The sequence below is a fragment of the Anabrus simplex genome, chromosome 3 (assembly GCF_040414725.1).
Source record: "Anabrus simplex isolate iqAnaSimp1 chromosome 3, ASM4041472v1, whole genome shotgun sequence".
In the NCBI taxonomy this organism is placed as follows: Eukaryota; Metazoa; Arthropoda; class Insecta; order Orthoptera; family Tettigoniidae; genus Anabrus; species Anabrus simplex.
The window spans coordinates 56,528,776-56,547,041 of record NC_090267.1 but is presented as its reverse complement, the minus strand read 5'-3'; the positions used below and the strand labels follow the sequence as shown (position 1 = coordinate 56,547,041).

At 38.4% G+C, this 18,266-nt stretch overlaps 1 protein-coding gene across 1 annotated transcript in view; it reads right to left on the bottom strand.

Moving 5' to 3' along the window:
- Window positions 1–8,173: 8,173 nt before the first annotated feature.
- rg (rugose) overlaps window positions 8,174–18,266 on the bottom strand; it is a 313,364-nt gene continuing 303,271 nt past the window's right edge. Inside the window, exons 33-38 of the mRNA XM_068226793.1 lie at window positions 15,234–15,342; window positions 14,680–14,855; window positions 12,206–12,353; window positions 9,939–10,065; window positions 8,741–8,877; window positions 8,174–8,278 (exon numbers count right to left, since the gene is read on the bottom strand). Of these exons, the coding sequence (XP_068082894.1) occupies window positions 8,174–8,278; window positions 8,741–8,877; window positions 9,939–10,065; window positions 12,206–12,353; window positions 14,680–14,855; window positions 15,234–15,342 (802 nt within the window). The remainder of the gene's footprint in view (window positions 8,279–8,740; window positions 8,878–9,938; window positions 10,066–12,205; window positions 12,354–14,679; window positions 14,856–15,233; window positions 15,343–18,266) is intronic.

Here is an 18,266-nt window from a genome sequence, read left to right as displayed (position 1 = left end):
GGAATACTAATTTCAAAGTTGAATGTTGAAACTGAAAGTGATAGTGAAATTGACACTCCTTCAAATATTGGTGATGACAATCTTGGTAAGAGTCAATCACAAATTGTCATATCAAGAGTTCAAGCAAGTTTTAAATTCTGGGAATGAAAAATGATAACTTCTTGAAAATATAGCAAGTATATAAATATGTATAAACTCCAAAAGTATATGCTATAAGTTAAACTGACAATAGAACAGATGAATATTAATGTTTTATATATGGAGAACAAACTAATTACTGTAGGTTGATTATAATTTTCCTTGATTGTAATTCATATCATGTGTATATAATGTGTTTTGCCCTCTAAGGGGCACATAGAACCAATATTTAGCACAGGACTTCTTGTTCTACTTATCTTGCCAAAACTTCCTCATCCTTTCACTATGGGCTTGTGTCCAAGCATTTTTGAGTTTCAAGTTCCTGGCTGCTGGGTTCTTGAATGTGAACTTATGTGAATTTATTTTCTGTCTGAATGTGGTCCCTGTAGTTGAACAAGAGGTCAAGATTAATTTCTGCAAGGTCACTTTGAGTGTCTACCAACCAGAGTAATTTGGTTTGTCGGCTTCTGTTATGATGAAGATATTTTTGGTCAGTCGAGAATCGTCCATTCGTGATGTATGTCTGTAAAATTTCATGTGCCTCTTCTGTGCAACTGAGGAAAATCGCTCAGTCATAGAATACAGTTCTTCTGAGCTTTTACACATCCAGATACTGTCTTGAATACTGGATCCAAATATCTTCTTCAGTATCTGCCGTTCTATTTTCTCTATATCCTTGATGTTGATGGTTAAGGATGATGTCTCAACAATTGAAGACATGCTCGCAAAAACGGTCTAACCCTCAAAATTAAAGAAATTGAGTTAGGTGCTGCTATCTATTGAGCAACATGAATAGTAACTATTCCTACATACGCTAATATCAGGAGGGATCATTTAGAGGAACTACAGTAGGTGAAAATTTGAGTGTTTAACCTGAGGGCCTTTGTCAGAATGCAAAAATGGGCTAACCCCTATAGAGCAGAAATTAAACAAGTGTACGCAACATTGCAGGCTTAACACTGACATTGTGGTGTAGTGTGGTGGTGAACCAATGATTGAAACAATGAATTTGCCGTTTGCAGTGGTAAAGATGACACATGACATGTTTATCACTGCTTTGCCTTTACTGGATAAGATAACGAAAAGAACAGTCTCTGATTCAAAGCAAAAGGTATTATTAAGCAAGATTACATGTTGTAAAATCAGTAAAGACGATCCATTTAGGTTACTTTTCAAGTACTCATACTCTTCTATTGAAGATTAGGATTCTGTAGATCTCAGAAAAAAAGTACCTTGTAGACCATCATTCGGTATTGAACACCTACCATGCAAGTACGATAGACCTAGGTCTGTACTTCCAGCCAAAATCAAGGATATTTTAGACTTGTTGGATTACATATCCCCTCTGTATCATGCATACTACAGAAATCTTGCTTCCCACGCATGTAGTCCCGTTCAAGAAGAAGAAGACGATCCACTTTTTGATATTCCTGATTATGATTAGGTTAAGGTACAGGATTAAGTACCTGTAGGCCAACCTCATTATTGCATTTGTTGATATATTATGTATTATTTGTTTGTAACAACACTTTCCTTATCTATATTATATAATTTATTGCCAGAATTATTTGTATTTCCCTTCCATTTATCACAAAGTCAGGTAGGTATGTTACAAAACTAACACATGTACATTGAGTATACAACTTCCCTTAAGTTCATTTAGCTACTGCATCGCTAGTCTGCAATAAAACAACTTAAAATTGCTATGAAAAGATTTTCCTGAATGTATACTTTGATTTGATGTGCAATACACCAGGTAAAATTAATGCAGTATATTTTTTTGTGTTCCGTTTGCAAAACTTAAATTTTCTCCTTTCAAGCAAAGTGAGGGTTAGACCGTTTTTGCGAGCATGTCTTCAATTGCAGAGAGTGCTTCTGGGAGAACATTTTTTTTTTTTACAAGTTGCTTTCCATCGCACCATAGGTCTTATGGTGACGATGGGATAGGAAAGGGCTGGGAATTGGAAGGAACTGGCCATGGCCTTAATTAAGGTACAGCTCCAGCATTTGCTGGTGTGAAAATGGGAAACCACGGGAAACCATCTTCAGGACTGCTGACAGTGGGGCTCAAACCCACTATCTCCCAGATGCAAGCTCACAGCTGCGCGTCCCTAACCGCATTGCCAACTCGCCCGGTGGGAGAATAACTGTTGGAGTTTGGCTTTAGTGGAAAGCGATTTCTCATTCATATTTATTCATTCACATTTATTTTTTAATTCATACAAGGGCTTTTGATTTTACTGTTAGCCTGGTGTGTGGCTTGTGTGTAACTTTATCACTATCCCTTAAGTGTAAACTTAAGTATTGATATGCTGGAAAAAGTGTCAATCTTTGGCAATTCTGAAATCTAGTAACCTTGCCCTAGTAGGGAGGCATGCATATTCTCGTTTAGAGCACGTTTTATTTTGCTATGTGTATATACGTAATTTATACATTATGAGGAGTATATACAAAGAAAAGAAACATGCTGTCAGTGATGCAAAAGCAACAGGAACACAACAAAAGCACAAAATTTGTAACGTGGGATTTTGAACACAAAATTATAATTCACTGTGTGGCAGATTAATACCGTGTATAGCCAACTCAGGCCTTGAGGCATGCTTTAACATGACGAGGCATACTCAACACCAAAGAAACAAACTTGTTTTGGGGCAGATTATTCCACTCTTGGACAGAAACTTCAGTCACTTGCTGAATGTTAGCAGGAGGTTTAGGACAATGGGCAACTGCTCTTACCAGTTCACACCACGCATGTTCCACACATTTCGTGTTCAGAGAATATGCCAGGCACATCACTTGCTGTATGCCTTCCATCTTGAGGAACTGACTGACTATTCTGCCTCAAAGGGCACAATCATTATTATCCACTACTGTAAAGCCTCGCCCACAGTAGCAGCAAATCCTGTAACTGCTGGTTGGAGGATGTTGTCTCTGGGTACCAGAGCACTCATCATACCCTGGATGGCATTACAGGCACATGTCAACATAACAATATCACACCATAAAACATGATGGTGCTCCACGATGAAGGGGTTGTTCCACCTCTCACTGAATCGTTTCTTCTCCAGACTCTAATACTCCTCTCCAATATAGATGCAAGCTTATGGTGACCTTATCAGAAAAGAACGTACACTTTCACTGTTCCCGATGCGAAAGGCTCAGTTCTTGAGGAGCTTTTGTACAGGCCTTCTTGATACCAGTCTTCTGTCATGCAGCTGATTTACCACTGTCTGATCTCAGGTAATCCTCCAAAGATCCTGGCAGAATGAGGTGGCAGGAGCACTGGGCCTACACCGTACTGAAAGCAACAAATATCGATCATTCCACAGAGTTGTTTTGCATATTGTTGATCAGCAACCATTTGTGTTTCACTGAACCTTTTTCCAGACTCTGGGGACATCACTTCAACTCCCTCCAACACGAGCGGTGACATTCACTTGTCGCCATCCGTTCTGCAGCAATGTCACAATTCAAATGCAGTCAGTAGGAAAACTAAGGTTTCTTGCCGTGTGTACAACATTCCTACAAGCATTGTCTGTACACCACCGACCTTAGAAGTGATGATGACAAAACGATAGATACAACAAATGCCTCTTATCAGACAAATATCAAACCTTATCTGTATTTAACCGACCGACTGAGCAAACAAGCAATGATCTACATTTAGGGCAGTCGCTCAGGTGGCAGATTCCCTATCTAATGTTTACTTCGTCTTTTCCTAATTAACTGCAAAGAATTTTGAAATTTATTGAACAATCTCCCTTGGTAAATTATTCCAATTCCTAACTCCTCTTCCCATAAATGAATATTTGGCCCAATTTATCCTCTTGAATTCAAACTTTATATTCATATCACAACAACAAGCTAACTGACGATGGTGGTGATTGCTGTTGTTACTGTTTTAATAAGCAGCAAAACAATGTGGTCGTTAACCACTGTTAATCCGGAAGATAATGAAGACAATTAATTAAATGAGAAGAAAAGCTGTATGCACGATCATTCAGAGAATGAATAGAAAAAGGTATCATTAAACAATGTGGTGAAAGTCTAAGCTTCAAATGTATCAATATTGCCAAGCCGAAAGAAAACAAAATGAGATGACCTACTTTTAAAAACATCACTCAAATTTATTTGTCGCTCATGGTGCCAATAATCATGATTTTTACATTCTTCACAAACTTCAAACATCTCCAGTACAATACTGTACTAACAATCTGATGCTATTACCGTACGGTACCCCTTGTTCTAGGGCAGCTGTCCCTTGTGGATTCTCTCTCTCTCTCTCTAGTTCTATGTTAACCGTGTACATAACAAAAAGGACAAAATCTTTTATTTCCAATCCCATATCTCTGATACATTTTTGTCATGTGGGCTCCAATAATGGAGATATTTTCACATTTATGTTTTTATTGCTAAATCTGTCAACAATGAGCATTGCCGAAGTGAAAATTTTGTTCAGTCATCACAACAACAAACTGACGATGGTGGTGATTGCTGTCGTGATTGTTTTTATAAGCAATAAAACCATGTGGTCGTTAACCCCTGTTAATCTGGAAGATAATGAAAACAATGATTTAAATGAGAAGAAAAGCTGTATGTATGATCATTCAGAGAATGAGTAGAAAATGGTATCATTAAACGAACGATGAGGTTGGAAGTCTAAGCTTCGAATGTGCCAATAATGCCAAGCCGAAAGAAAACAAAATGAGATGGTCTACACTGTTCTGAGCACCTAAAACTTAACAGTACCATTACATGACTCAATATTCTTGATTAGTTGAGATGTCTCTTCTGCTGTTACTCATCTCTGCTAGATGGCATTACTGCTGCAATTACAGAAACTAACTCGTCAACGACAGGTACTCAATTGCCAGTCATTAAGCCAATTTAAAAGCACAGCCCTACCTATTCATTTCTTCTATAGAGCGTTCCAACCTTAAATTGCAGTACAGCGTAGATGGAGCGCGTGGTGCGAAATTGACTAGTGAAGACCACGCTCGAGTGTGACTCAAACAGGGCGTGACAGTTCCACATTTTTCGTTTGTAATTTTGCAATTTTACGTTCATTCATTCATAAATTCATATTTGTAGGTTGGTAAAATAAATACAACATACCTTAATCACTGGCGTTGCTCTCAGACATTGGATGTACACCTTCTATCATTTCTGCAAGGCCTGATGTTCCTGCTTTGGATGAACCGCGTTCGGGAGACGAATTTCAGGATGATCCGGACAATGAAGAAAGTCGTATTAAAAACTTTTCATCATCGACATCGTCCTGTAATTCGTCTGCTTTCCACAAATCTCTTTAATTTTTCTTTATTCGTTCACGTAATTTGCCCAATTGTCTTATGTTTTATGGCATTAAAATGTTAGTTCAGCATCTGGAACAAAACCATGTTCATTACCCGCGTGGACTAAGGCAAATCACATTCCTCGGCTTTTCGGTGGCCTAAGTCCCGAAGTCACCCCTTCAATGGTGGCCTGCCGTGCTCTTTTCATTGTCGTATCCTTCCATTCTTTTGTCACTGTCTGCCCAATATTTACCCATGATTCATCTGTGTAAATTATAGCTTTATTTTGTGCCCTTAAACGTTTTATCACCCTGAGATATCTGTGCTTCCAACTAATAATTTCATCGGTTTCAGTGAAACCTGCTTTATTACCCCGTCTTAAATAACGGTAGCCTATATCATATAAGAAGCGATACAATGTAGTTTTGGAAAATCGTAGCAAAGAATATTCTCTATTTATCCGACTGAAAATCACGTTCAATGTCGGTGGTATGTTAGCAATAAAAGAGAGTGAACCACCCGACGCACTCCACTTCGCACAATTTCATCATATTTAATTTTCCTTGCATTTCTCTGCCGTCCTGCTCTTCTTTGCTCTTTTTTTTTTGTGGGAGTTCGTAAAGGACCATGTGTGTGTTCCTTCCTTATAGCATAGATTGTTCTTTCGGAACAACCTGTAGCTTTAGCTGTTTCACTGACTGTGCTGCTCATATTCATAGTCTTTAAAAATAATCCAGGACACTCGTTATAATATTGCGTTCTTTTCCCCTGAGTTTACCTACGGAACGTTTCTTTTTAATTTGACGATCCATTGTACATCCTTCTGCACTTTTTCTTCGAACTAAGGACCCCTCGCACGAGCACGAACTGACAACTACACACACTACATAAACACAACAAACACAATCCACTTGTCCTGAAGAACTATACATTTATCACTGATCTTGTCCGGCTCCATGGCTAAATGGTTAGAGTGCTGGCCTTTGGTCCAGAGGGCCCCAAGTTCGATTCCCGGCCGGGTCGGGGATTTTAACCTTCATTGGTTAATTCCAATTCATTAGAATTCATCATAGGTAGGGCCCCATTCTTATAGACGCGCAGGTCGCCTATGCGGCGTCAACTCGAAAGACCTGCACTCGGCCTCTTCGGAGGCCACACGCCATTAAATATTATATATCACTGATCTTTATTTAATCACTCTTATAATACTGATTAAATGAACACCACTGCACACGGCTGTCAGTATATTTAAAAGCTCAGCCAGCCGAGTCACTCGTGAAACGTAAACAAACGAGACGTTCTCCCTGTCATAAATTAAGAGATAACGAGATAAGGACTTGAGGTATGATTTAAAAATAACTTCGATATCCGAAGACCGTTTGCTTTGCTTTAACCACGCCATGATCCTTCTGCACTTTTTCTTCGAAATTAGATCTCCATGCACGAACACGAACTCATGAACCACACAAACGAAAGACACTTTCCCTCAAGAATTGTACATATGTCACTGATATGTATTTAATCACTATTATACATACTACTGACGAAATGACCACTGCACTGCATGCGACTGTCTGGAAATGTTAAAAGCGCATGTTTGGGAGATCACTACCGGTACTTCAGCCAGCCAGCCAGCCAGCCAGCCAGCCAGCCGAGTCACGCACGAAACCAAAATTCAAGGAGATATTCTTCCTGTCACAAATTAAGAACTAAGCAAGATAATAACTTCGGGATTGTTTTAAAAATAACTTACATATCTGAAGACCATTTGCCTCGCTTTGACCCCCCATGTAAATTCAATAGGAAAGACACTGGCCAGCGACTGACTTTTTCGTGCCTGCACATAAAATTCCCTGAACATAACTAAAAATAAACGCATATAATGCATTTTGTTATCATTTAAATTTTAAAATAAACTTACCTACATCGAGCTGAAATATTTCTTTACCATCAGTGAAAAAATTAGGTAACTAATGAATATAAAATATGAGTTATGATATGATAAGTTCTATGCAATGAAGATTTTGCATTTGGCGAAACTTTCCAGTATATTACCATTTTCACCCTAAATTATTTTTTTACATTTTTTTTGTTAATGGCATCAAATGCGCCTTGAAATTCTGTACATAACACGATATTCACCCATTTTAATCGATAACATTGTGATTTACGGATATTAGGCAAACCCGCTGCGTTAGAGTAGGACAGCGCTACCCGCAAAACATGGGAGAAGGAAAGAGACGGAATTATCCCATTACTGCTGTACTGCAATTTAAGGTTGGAACGCTCTATAGTGTATTAGATATCTTCCTACAAAATTTGCAGGTTGCCACAAGGACAAAGAGTATCATAACAAATGGATATTATTTTGCAAGAGTTTCTTTTTAATATTTATATGAAAACCGGGTATCTTCTGGGTGGCTGTTAAGTTCTATAGGTATAGTTTCTGAAGATGGCCATTGACCCCTTTAATTCGGCTGTTACAACTGAGTGGAGAAGGTCAGTAATTAATCCAAATCTTTTCAAGAAGTCCAAGAGTAGAAGGGGAATAGTCCCACAAGCACCGATCATGACGCCAGTGATGCTTATGGATTCAAGCTTATATTTGACCTTGTAGTACGGTACGTGGTTTCATAGATTCGTCTTATTTCCAAGGTCAATTTCTTCAGGTTGGTCTTCATTTGGCTCCAACAAGATAGACAGGTTGATTATGTAGCCAAATGTACAAGAGTTGATGGGCATCAGGCATCTGATGGCATGATGGCGAGTATGGCACAGCAGTTTACCACGCGGACAGGATCGTAAGACATGCGCAAGTGTTTCTTTCTCCCTGTGACAGCATCAGGCTGGTACAGAGCATACGGCTGACACATTCACTGCACGTGAAGCCCTTGTGTTCCCTAATCCATTTATTAGATGGTGTATGTTGCTTAAACTTGACATTGTTGAATAACGTTACAACAGAATTTCAATCCCTCGTTATTCCCCTGGGCTAGATGCATTGGGTCAAATAGAACAACTGTGTGACTATACGTCATCTGATTACTCCAACTTCTCAAGCTGCGTAAAAGGCTTAGATTCTAGAGGCATCTACATTTAGTATTATAGTTACATCACTGGTCCACAGCCATACAAACTCAGAACAACACAGGATAACCAAAGTGTGGACAGGCAATGAATTGAAGTTGTTACCACCTAACTTACAGAAACTCTCCCCAGGATCATGCCTTCAAGCTAGAATATTTGGAAGTCACAAATAATTCACATAAACAGATCACAAAGTTAAAAAGGAAACAGCAGTTCCCTACCTCAGTGTCGATTTTCTTGTACTCAGGGTCGTCTTCGTCAACCTCAAAGTAAAGCTCGGTGGAGGTGATGGAGACCATACCAGGCGCAACGATCCCAGGAGCAATTAAACGTGCCTTTGTGCTGATATTCACCGGACCTGTAAGGAAGAATGCATACCAACACTTAAGAGACTTGTGAAAAGGTGTTTGGGAACAAGAAGAAAAACAAGATGAAAAACAAGAAAATCAAGAATGAAGATGATCAGAATTCATAATTAAAGCATGTTTACATCCAAGATTTACTATTTAATTGTATTTAAGTGTTTGAGATTTGATACAGTATTTTGTAGCAACATGGTCAAAAATATGCACAATATTACAAAGGAAAGACAGAAAAAGCACATGCAAATCTCAATACTATTTGAGAAAGCAAAGCTTTCCTTGCTGTTGTTGCTATTTGTATTAATCACCACAACACAGACAGATCCAATGGCAATGACGAGACAGGAAAAGGCTCGACTGGGAAGGAAGTGAGCATGGCCTTAATTAAGGTACAGCTTCAGCATTTGCTTGGTCTTCAGGGCTCCTGACAGTGGGGCTCAAATCCACTACCTCCCGAATGCAAGCTGACAGCTATGTGACAAAAATGGCATAGCTAAGTCACGTGGTAGATGCAGAAGCATAGCTTTGCATGAGCTAATTGATTTTGAAACTGATTTCTAATGTGGCATTACAAGCTACAATTTGATTTGCAATAGGCTTGGTATAATTTTGAACATTGATCATTACAGAAAACCTCTATGGTGATAAAATTCTAAGGAGAGTCAACAAAATGGGAAATATCAGCACAGAGGAATGAGTATTTGAACATTCATCTTATTATTACAGGGCACTTTCAAAAATGTCTCATCACAAAAAACAAAACCCTCTTTTATTCAGCAGATAATAAATTATTTTGTATTTTGACTTGATTTTCCAATTCATCCCAGCTCCAAAACAGTTTAATACCAAAAGAAGGCACAGATCGTGAAGATATAATCTAGAGTATTTTTGAACATAATTTGTTCCATAAATGCTTTTTAAAAAAACCTTAGAAATGACTTGAAGATGACTTACTCAAGAATTACAAGACTTTCCCATAGAAAATAAAATAGTGTATACTGCCAGAACCTTAAGGATACACGAAAGATGTACAAGTTATGAAAGCATGGTAACATACCAGTTAGATCAACATCCAAGTCACGATCATCAGCCAGAAGTTCACTGTCGTCCATCAGATCGTTGGACTGCATTTGTTGCTGCTGGGATCGAGATGCTGCAAGGTGTGCATGGAATTCTTCACGGGCCTACAACAACATAATTTTCTTGTAAAAAGTGTTCTAGACTATTTAGTCAAGTGGCAGCAACTTTGTAGCAGGCCTAATACCCTGAAAATATTCTTAAATATTGGATATATAGTATAAAGTTTAATGGGTATAGTATATGAAGTTCATGGAGGACTGCATGACTGAAGATATGAGTTCAATTTCACGTCAAGAAGTCGAGAAATTTAAAACAGGACTTAAAAAAAGCTTTAGAGGATAGCTATCATTTATCAAACATTTCTATATTGCAAAAATATTTAATCAGTTGCTGGAATTGGCTGACAGAGAGTACACAAAACCTCGTTTATCCAGCCCTCATTAATCCAGATCTCTGGTTTATCCAGATCGAAAATAGTAAAAATTTATTTTTACTTGTACAGTATTTCTTTTACGGGGTTGATTCTTCTTGAATGTCTTTTCCACCAAGGATAATTAAGGACAGGAATTGGAAGTAAGTCAGCCATGGTCTATCAATGGTACCGTCCCGGCATTCACCTGGAATTGAGAATGGGAAAGCGTGGACTCTTCTGAGTTCCTTGACACATCTGCACATATTCCCAGATGCTCGGACGTAGATGTGAACGACATAAATAACTGGTTGAAAAATGACTGTAATTCAAGCTGCAGCATAATGATAGATGAATAAATTATTGCCTCTTGTTCCTCGGCAGGTAATGACGAGAGTGATGGTGATTTTGAAAATGAAACTGGTGCTCCATCAGAAAAAACAATGACTCATGGAGATACAACAATGCAGCTGGACAAACTGATGGCATATTTAGAATCCCAGACTGAAACCACACACACATTATTTTAGTGCATAAAAAAGAGTCGTCAATGTAACAAAAGTGTTCTTATAATTTTTTGTACACTTGAAAAAAGATATTACTGTACAACTTGTGTTAATATATTATATAACATATACTATATTTATTTTTTAGTTTTCCGGATTATCCAGATTTTCGATTATCCAGATCAGTTCCGGTCCCACTTAATCTGGATAAACAAGGTTCTTGTGTACTGTCAAGTAGATTCATAGTAATCCGGTCACTGCCCAGCAACTGCCTTCAAAGACCGTTGTAGTTATTAATCAAATTTTCATTTAAGATTTTCCTTTTTGGCAACCTCCAAATGGGGAAGCAGAAATAAATGCATTTCTCTCTCTCTCACTCTCTCTCAAATCCCCCTCTATTCCTTTTGTGTTGACTACCCATTGGATCTGCCAAGCAGACAGCTTGTTTTCTCACTGCCACTTCACAGATTCCATGCATGGACTTCAGCACTTATCCAGAGGAGGACTGAGAGGACATGGATGTCAAACTGCAATTGATGAGGAGAGAGCTCATTTATGTGAAGACAGCAGTGTAAGGAAATATGGAAGTTTTGCTTAGCCCTTAGTGTTTTCAAGTATGTCCTTATCCCCTATTTTTATTGCTACCTCCTTCCACACTAACCGACCATTTTGTTTTTCACAATAGTGTGTTCTTAGTCACCAATTGTGGTCTTAGCTGTATTTCTTTTAGATTACAAGTTAGCAGTTTAATAAAATCTGAAAATCCATACAATTAGGATGAGGATAGTGACATCTGTCTGCATCAATTTAAATGAGTAAGATGACAATTTAAATACTAGGGACAATTATTTATGGATGCTCGTAAAGTCAGGTCTGACCTTCCATGAAATTGAATATCAAACATGGTGTAAACCAGCTCATAAGGGAAGAGGTGTTATTATTTATAAAGACTACACTTCAGTTAATTACTGAATCTGGCACCGCAATGGACTCTCTCGCTCTGAATGGAAGGATGCCCTCAAAATCACATATAATGTTGCTGCAGTCTGTTGGCGTTGCCAGAGTGAGATCGATATCCTTGGCTTTCCCCGCATGATGAACCTCTTTGCAATGCTTGTCACCACACCATCCATCACATTGTACTTTGCAAATATTTTTCAAGCAAAAAATGACATACTGTTGCAAAAAGAAAAATCTTCTAGGGGTGCATTTTATTTGTCTGTGTGAGTCAAGCAACTATGTCACTTCTTAGAACAATATGGTATAAAGATGGATAATGACTCTTCCATACTAGAATCAGGAAGTGTACATGTTTAAAGGATGTCCTACCTGCAGAATTGCATCCTCGGGGGCTCCATGCTCCAAAGCAGCTTTTAGAGTAGCTTCAGGATGGCTAGATCCCAGTGGATTGTGCACGAACCTCTTTCTTCTTCTCGCATCATCTTCCCACGAGTCTAGCTTCCAAAACTCACTCATTCTGTTAAACATGGATAAGGTGATCAATATGCATCCATCACAAATGAAATATACTATTTAAAAAGATACCATATTGTTTTACACAATGCCCAAGTATCATAGTAACTACATTAGTGTTGATGTTTCAGTAGTAGAGTCTTGAATAAATAATCTAAAAACATTGTATCTCCAGAAATCTACATATTTTGGAAGAATAAAAATGTTGATAGAATGTACATTTTGATAAGAATCAGAAAATAAAAAATTGATGATATTTTCATGCACATAGAAAACTCTATTGTGATGCAATAATTAAAAATTGAAAATTATATAACAGAATATGGATATATGAGGTATAAGCAATAATCCACTCTCAGATCATTTGGAGTTATGATGCTTTGTAACTAACTACATATCTGAACTCATGTCCAAATTTTGAATTTTTGAGGTTTTGTATTAATAGAAATATGCACATTACTACATGCATTGTTTGGTTTTTTACCATTAGTACAAAAAATCTATATTTATTGTATCATGAGGTTCCATACACATTTGATTTCGATGGTTACTGGAAATGTGAGCTTTTGGAGTAACAGCAATGATATGTGATAATAAAACTGTTCCATTGTCAATCTCCATGCAGTTCGGTTTAGGAAAGGTTATTTCAGTGAGGCTCAACTTGTAGAATTCCAGCAAGAAATAGCATATAATTATTGTAGATTCAGGAGGTCAAATTGGCTATACTGCTATTAACTCACCAAGGATTTTAATTGGCTAGATCATGGGAAAGTACTGTAGAACTCAAGAGAATTAGAGCAGGTGAAACATTATCTGACTCTGTAATGATTAGGTATTGGATTCTTATGTTTCCTAGGTTTTTTTTTTTTTGCTAGTGGCTTTACGTCACACCAACACAGATAGGTCTTATAGTGATGATGGGATAGCAAAAGCCTAGGAGGTAGAAGGAAGCGGCCATGGACTTAATTAAGGTACAGCCCAACATTCGCCTGGTGTGAAAATGGGAAACAGCAGAAGACCATCTTCAGGGTTGCCATCCCGGATGCAAGCTCACAGCCGCGCGCCCCTAACCATACAGCCAACTCGCCTGGTCTTATGTTTTCTTCTTGTAATGTAAATTATATGATTAAAGAACTGTTATATCTACCGGGCGAGTTGGCCGTGCGGTTCGAGTCATGCAGCTGTGAGCTTGCATCCGGGAGATAGTGGGTTTGAATCCCACTGTCGGCAGTCCTGAAGATGGTTTTCCGTGGTTTCCCATTTTCACACCTTAATCAAGGCCACAGCTGCTTCCTTCCCATGTCGGTGCAATGTAAAGCACATAGCAAAAAAAAAAAAGCAAAACTGGCATCACAGTTAAGTTTCTTTGCAGATAATGTTATACTGTATAGAGTAGTAAGTTAAGAGGATTGTGAGTGGCTGCAAAAAGACCTTGTTGATCAAATGGACAACCGACACTGGTATGATGGCAGACAGATGGAAAGTCAACTTGTATGTTTTTTTCAAGAGAAAGTCCTCTATGTTTTAATTATGTATGATGTTAGAGTAGAAGTACATCATTGGGATCACTCTAATTACCTAGGTGTTCATATAAGGAAAGATCTTCTTTGGGGTAATCACATTAACGAGGATTTAAATAAAAGTTTCAGATCTCTTCATATAATTCTGAGAGTATTTAGGGGTTTATGTAAAGGTGAGGGCATATAAGTTTTTGGTAAGACCCCCAGTTAGAGTATGGTTCAAGTGTATAGGACCATACATATAATATGACTTGATACAAGAACCGGAAAAGATCCAAAAGAAAGTAGCACAATTTGTTCTTGGTGATCATATGAGTAGTGTTAAAAAAGTTCCAAAGTTTGGACAGGAAAGACTTCGGATTTAATTTTAGTAGACCAACTTGAGTGAAGTTTTTAAAGGTAGGAAAGATTGAAGATAAAGGCGGAATTCAAAAGATCAAATTGCGGCAGATACAGTATTCAATAAATTTTCAACTTCTTTGAAATCATTTAAAGGACAAGGTAAACAAATAATATGGAATCCACCACCTGGGCAACAGCCAGTAGCGGCGCTAAGAAGCTCCCCCACTCCCCCCGGCAATAATTGAAAATGGGCCCCTCATTTCCTGATAAGGAATGTTACAAGTTTATTTCGTATTACTAGGTTGTATATTATTACAATGAACAACAACAACAACATCCATAATAATAATAATAATAATAATAATAATAATAATAATAATAATAATAATAATAATAATAATAATAATAATAATAATAACAACAACAACAACAACAACAATAAAGAGAAGAAGAAGAAGAAGAACTTACTTGGCAGAGAGAGGGTCCGTATAACCCCAAGCACCATGCTTATTGGACATGATGTTACGGACCTTCTCCAGCAAGCGGCTAGCTATCACATTGTCCCTTCTTCTTGCAGCTGTGATAAGGTGGTCACACATTCGTTCCTCTTCTCGGCGATCCAGAAGAGTTTGTGCACACTGGGACTACAAAAGCAATGCATACATATAAATCACACTATAATATTTTTACATTAAGAAATGCCACCAACAAAACAAATTAACTAATGATATTAGAGTTACTTAAGGAAATGAAAGGTGTATTTAATGATGTTGCACAATTCACTGTGATCAATGATATTGCTTCATTACAACTGATCCCAGGTAATCTCTCATGTTATAAACTTATATGAGAACGCCAGCTATTGCTAGCACGTTTCGGTTTCTTGTTCTAATATATTATTAAAATAAACCCACAAATCTCAGTTAGACAAATGAATCACTTGGGGTTGAACCTGGAGTGAATCATCTTCTGCAGTATCCCTCCCCACAGCCCGTGTTAAAACAGACCTGAATATATCTTACCTCAAAATCTGCATGCTTTAGGACGTCATCAGCTCTCATCCTATTGAGAATAAACTCTGCTTCGTTTGCTACTCTTACGATGTGGTCCTTCATTGCATGCGACAGTAGCCTGCCAAAAACAAGATAAAAAATTCTAGCACCAGTTGCAAAATTTAATAAGAAAACAATGACAAAGTCAAAGATTGCAACAAGAGTACAGCAGAAAAAGCCACAAAAATACGAAAACCACAATCCACAATTTACAGTGGTTGTATATGAAGAAAACATTGTGAATGAAAGATACGTTCCAATAGATTCCAGTAGATTGCAAGTAAGGCGTTACACATACTGTAGCCTACACAACTGCAAGTGAACACCAAGTTTATATTTATTGTGTAATGAAAAACAGAAAACTAGGAAGGAGGTACAGAACCCATACAGCGACACTTCAGAACAAGAAAAGGAAATAACAGAGGATAGATACAACGGTATACTCCACCTCTTCAGAGATGGTCTCTCTCCTATTCCATCACTGTTCCTCAAAAACATAGGACACAAAAGGAGAAAAGGAATCAATTAGGCTCAATATTCCAAAGTGTCCCTCATCTTATGTCACCTATAAGAACTTTATCTTTTCATCTTTTCTCCCATTTTTCCTGAGTTTATCTCCCAGAAAAGGCTCCCATAAGGAAAGTAAATGGCTACTTCATTGATGAAGCTGGAAGTAGGAATGAGGTGGTTGAGGGAAGGGGGACTGAAAGGAAATAGCTCTTGAAGCAGCACAAGCAAGTATGTAATTTTACACAACAGTTGATATCTTGAACACAGCCATGGGACTTTACGTGGAATGTGAACTGTAGGAACGTGATTTTTCATTACAAAAATCACAGATGTATTGGCCGGGATTTGAATTGTCACCTTTTTGGTTATATTTATTTATCGTATGGCTTTTAGCACCTGGAGTTTCTGAAGGCATGTTCAGCTCGCCTGGTGCAGGTCTTTCTATTTAACGCCCATGGCCAACCTGCATTTGATGACGAGGTAAGGAGAGGCTGAAACCCAGAATCGGCACATAGCCTACTCCTGTTGAATAACACAAAGGGTCTTCTTAAGGATTAACATGGCCATCCAGTGGACAAATCAGTCAACAGTGTCATATCTCCTCATTTTGTATGAATACTGTGGAGAGGTTTGGAATTTAATACAGGCTTTTGACATGCAATCTAGTGATTATGAATTGTATACCACCACCTCTCCTACCATGCTGGCCAACATTCTGATGGTGACATTTTTTTTCCACCAACAAGACTTGAATCAGCTAATCACGGTCTCAGACCATAGAGACTTGTCACCATAATGGTCATGGCCACCAGGCGGGCGTGACCTTGGTGAGAAGCCAGTGATGATGTCACACAGCTATAACGCACCCAGGCCTATAAGGAGAGAGTTCATTTATGAAAGCAATGCCAGAACAAGCAGAGTTTGCCCTGGTTATTTAGTTGCACGAAATACACACTCTAATTTTTGTTATAGTATTAAGAAAATAGAAGCCTCCATGGCTCAGGTGGCAGCACACCAGTCTCCCACCACTGGGTTCCGTGGTTCAAATCCTGGTTACTCCATGTGATATTTGAGCTGGACAAAGCAGAGGAAGGACAGGTTTTTCTCTGGGTACTCCGGTTTTTCCCTGTGATTTTTCATTCCAGCAACACTCGCCAATATCATTCCATTTCATCTGTCAGTCATCAATCATTGCCCCAGTGGAGTGCGACAGGCTTCGGCAGCCGGCACAATTCCTATCCTCGCCGCTAGATGGGGGCTTCATTCATTCCACTCCTGACCCAGTCAAATGACTGGAAACAGGCTGTGGATTTTCATTAAGAAAATAATCCTCGCTTACATCTCACAAATGATGGACTTCAAGAGTCAATACAAATGCAAAAATAATACATCCTGTGGTATGATCATTCACAGTTTGAAGTCTAGCAGTTAGGATAAATGTATATAAATAAAATGAGAGTTTTGTGAAAATTTGGTCAGAATTACAGAAAATATGGTATTTGTGTGTTAATCATGTCCAGAATAGGAAGGTATGAAAATTTTAAATTTCTTTAATGTATGTGTGTATGTATTGTACCCGTCTAAATGGTGCATGATTGAATTTGGGGAAGCTGGAGTAATTTTTGTTATGGAACATTGGGTTACAAGCAAGCATACATCAGCTGTTACCGTGCCGTGCCGCTGCAGGCGGACGTGTTATGTCACCAGACTGGTGAAGGCCGCCACGTCACGCATTACGTCACTTAGCGAGCCGACCGCCGAGAAGGGAAGGATACTCTGGATACATCTGCTTGCCGGTGTGAAGGACGAATTACGTCACAAGGAGGGCGACAGCCAATGAACATCGAGGAAGGTGCTGGAAGGTCTTGAGATTATTCTAGAAAGAATTCGAGGAGAAGTCTCTAAGAAAAATCTGAAGAGAACAGTATAGTTTTTACGACAGAATCGAACGGAAGAGTCTCTGAGGAGAAGTTAAGTAAGACAGTCTTCAGGAGGAACATCGTATAATTTCAACCATCTAGCAAGAAGATGAACGTTCGCAGATATTGTTACTTTCTGCCTATTTCTTGTATGGCACAGCCACTATGTAATTTGAGTGCTAATTCAACTTTTCTTCAGCCTACTTCGGTGTAGAGCGAAGTGTTATAGCCGCACGATTCACCGGGTGGAACTTGAGAAACCACAGACAGTTTGTGCGCTCACTTAAGCCAAGTGTTGCAGTGGAAATTCATGGAGTATCTCTTTGGATATTGTAAGGGAATTGAGCTATATAAAGCGAATATTCGAAAGGAAACCTGGCCTATAGAAGGTCAAAATACTAGTAATAATGTTCTGTCAGTTTCAAGACTCACTGTAATCTTGTTAATGTGCCCGGAATTTGAAGCTTGGGGTACAACTGAACCTGATCGTACATCATTGTGCCAGTTAAGTGTCATAAATAATTTAATAGAATACAACTAGTGTGGAACCACTTTTCTTATACAAAATTTTAGT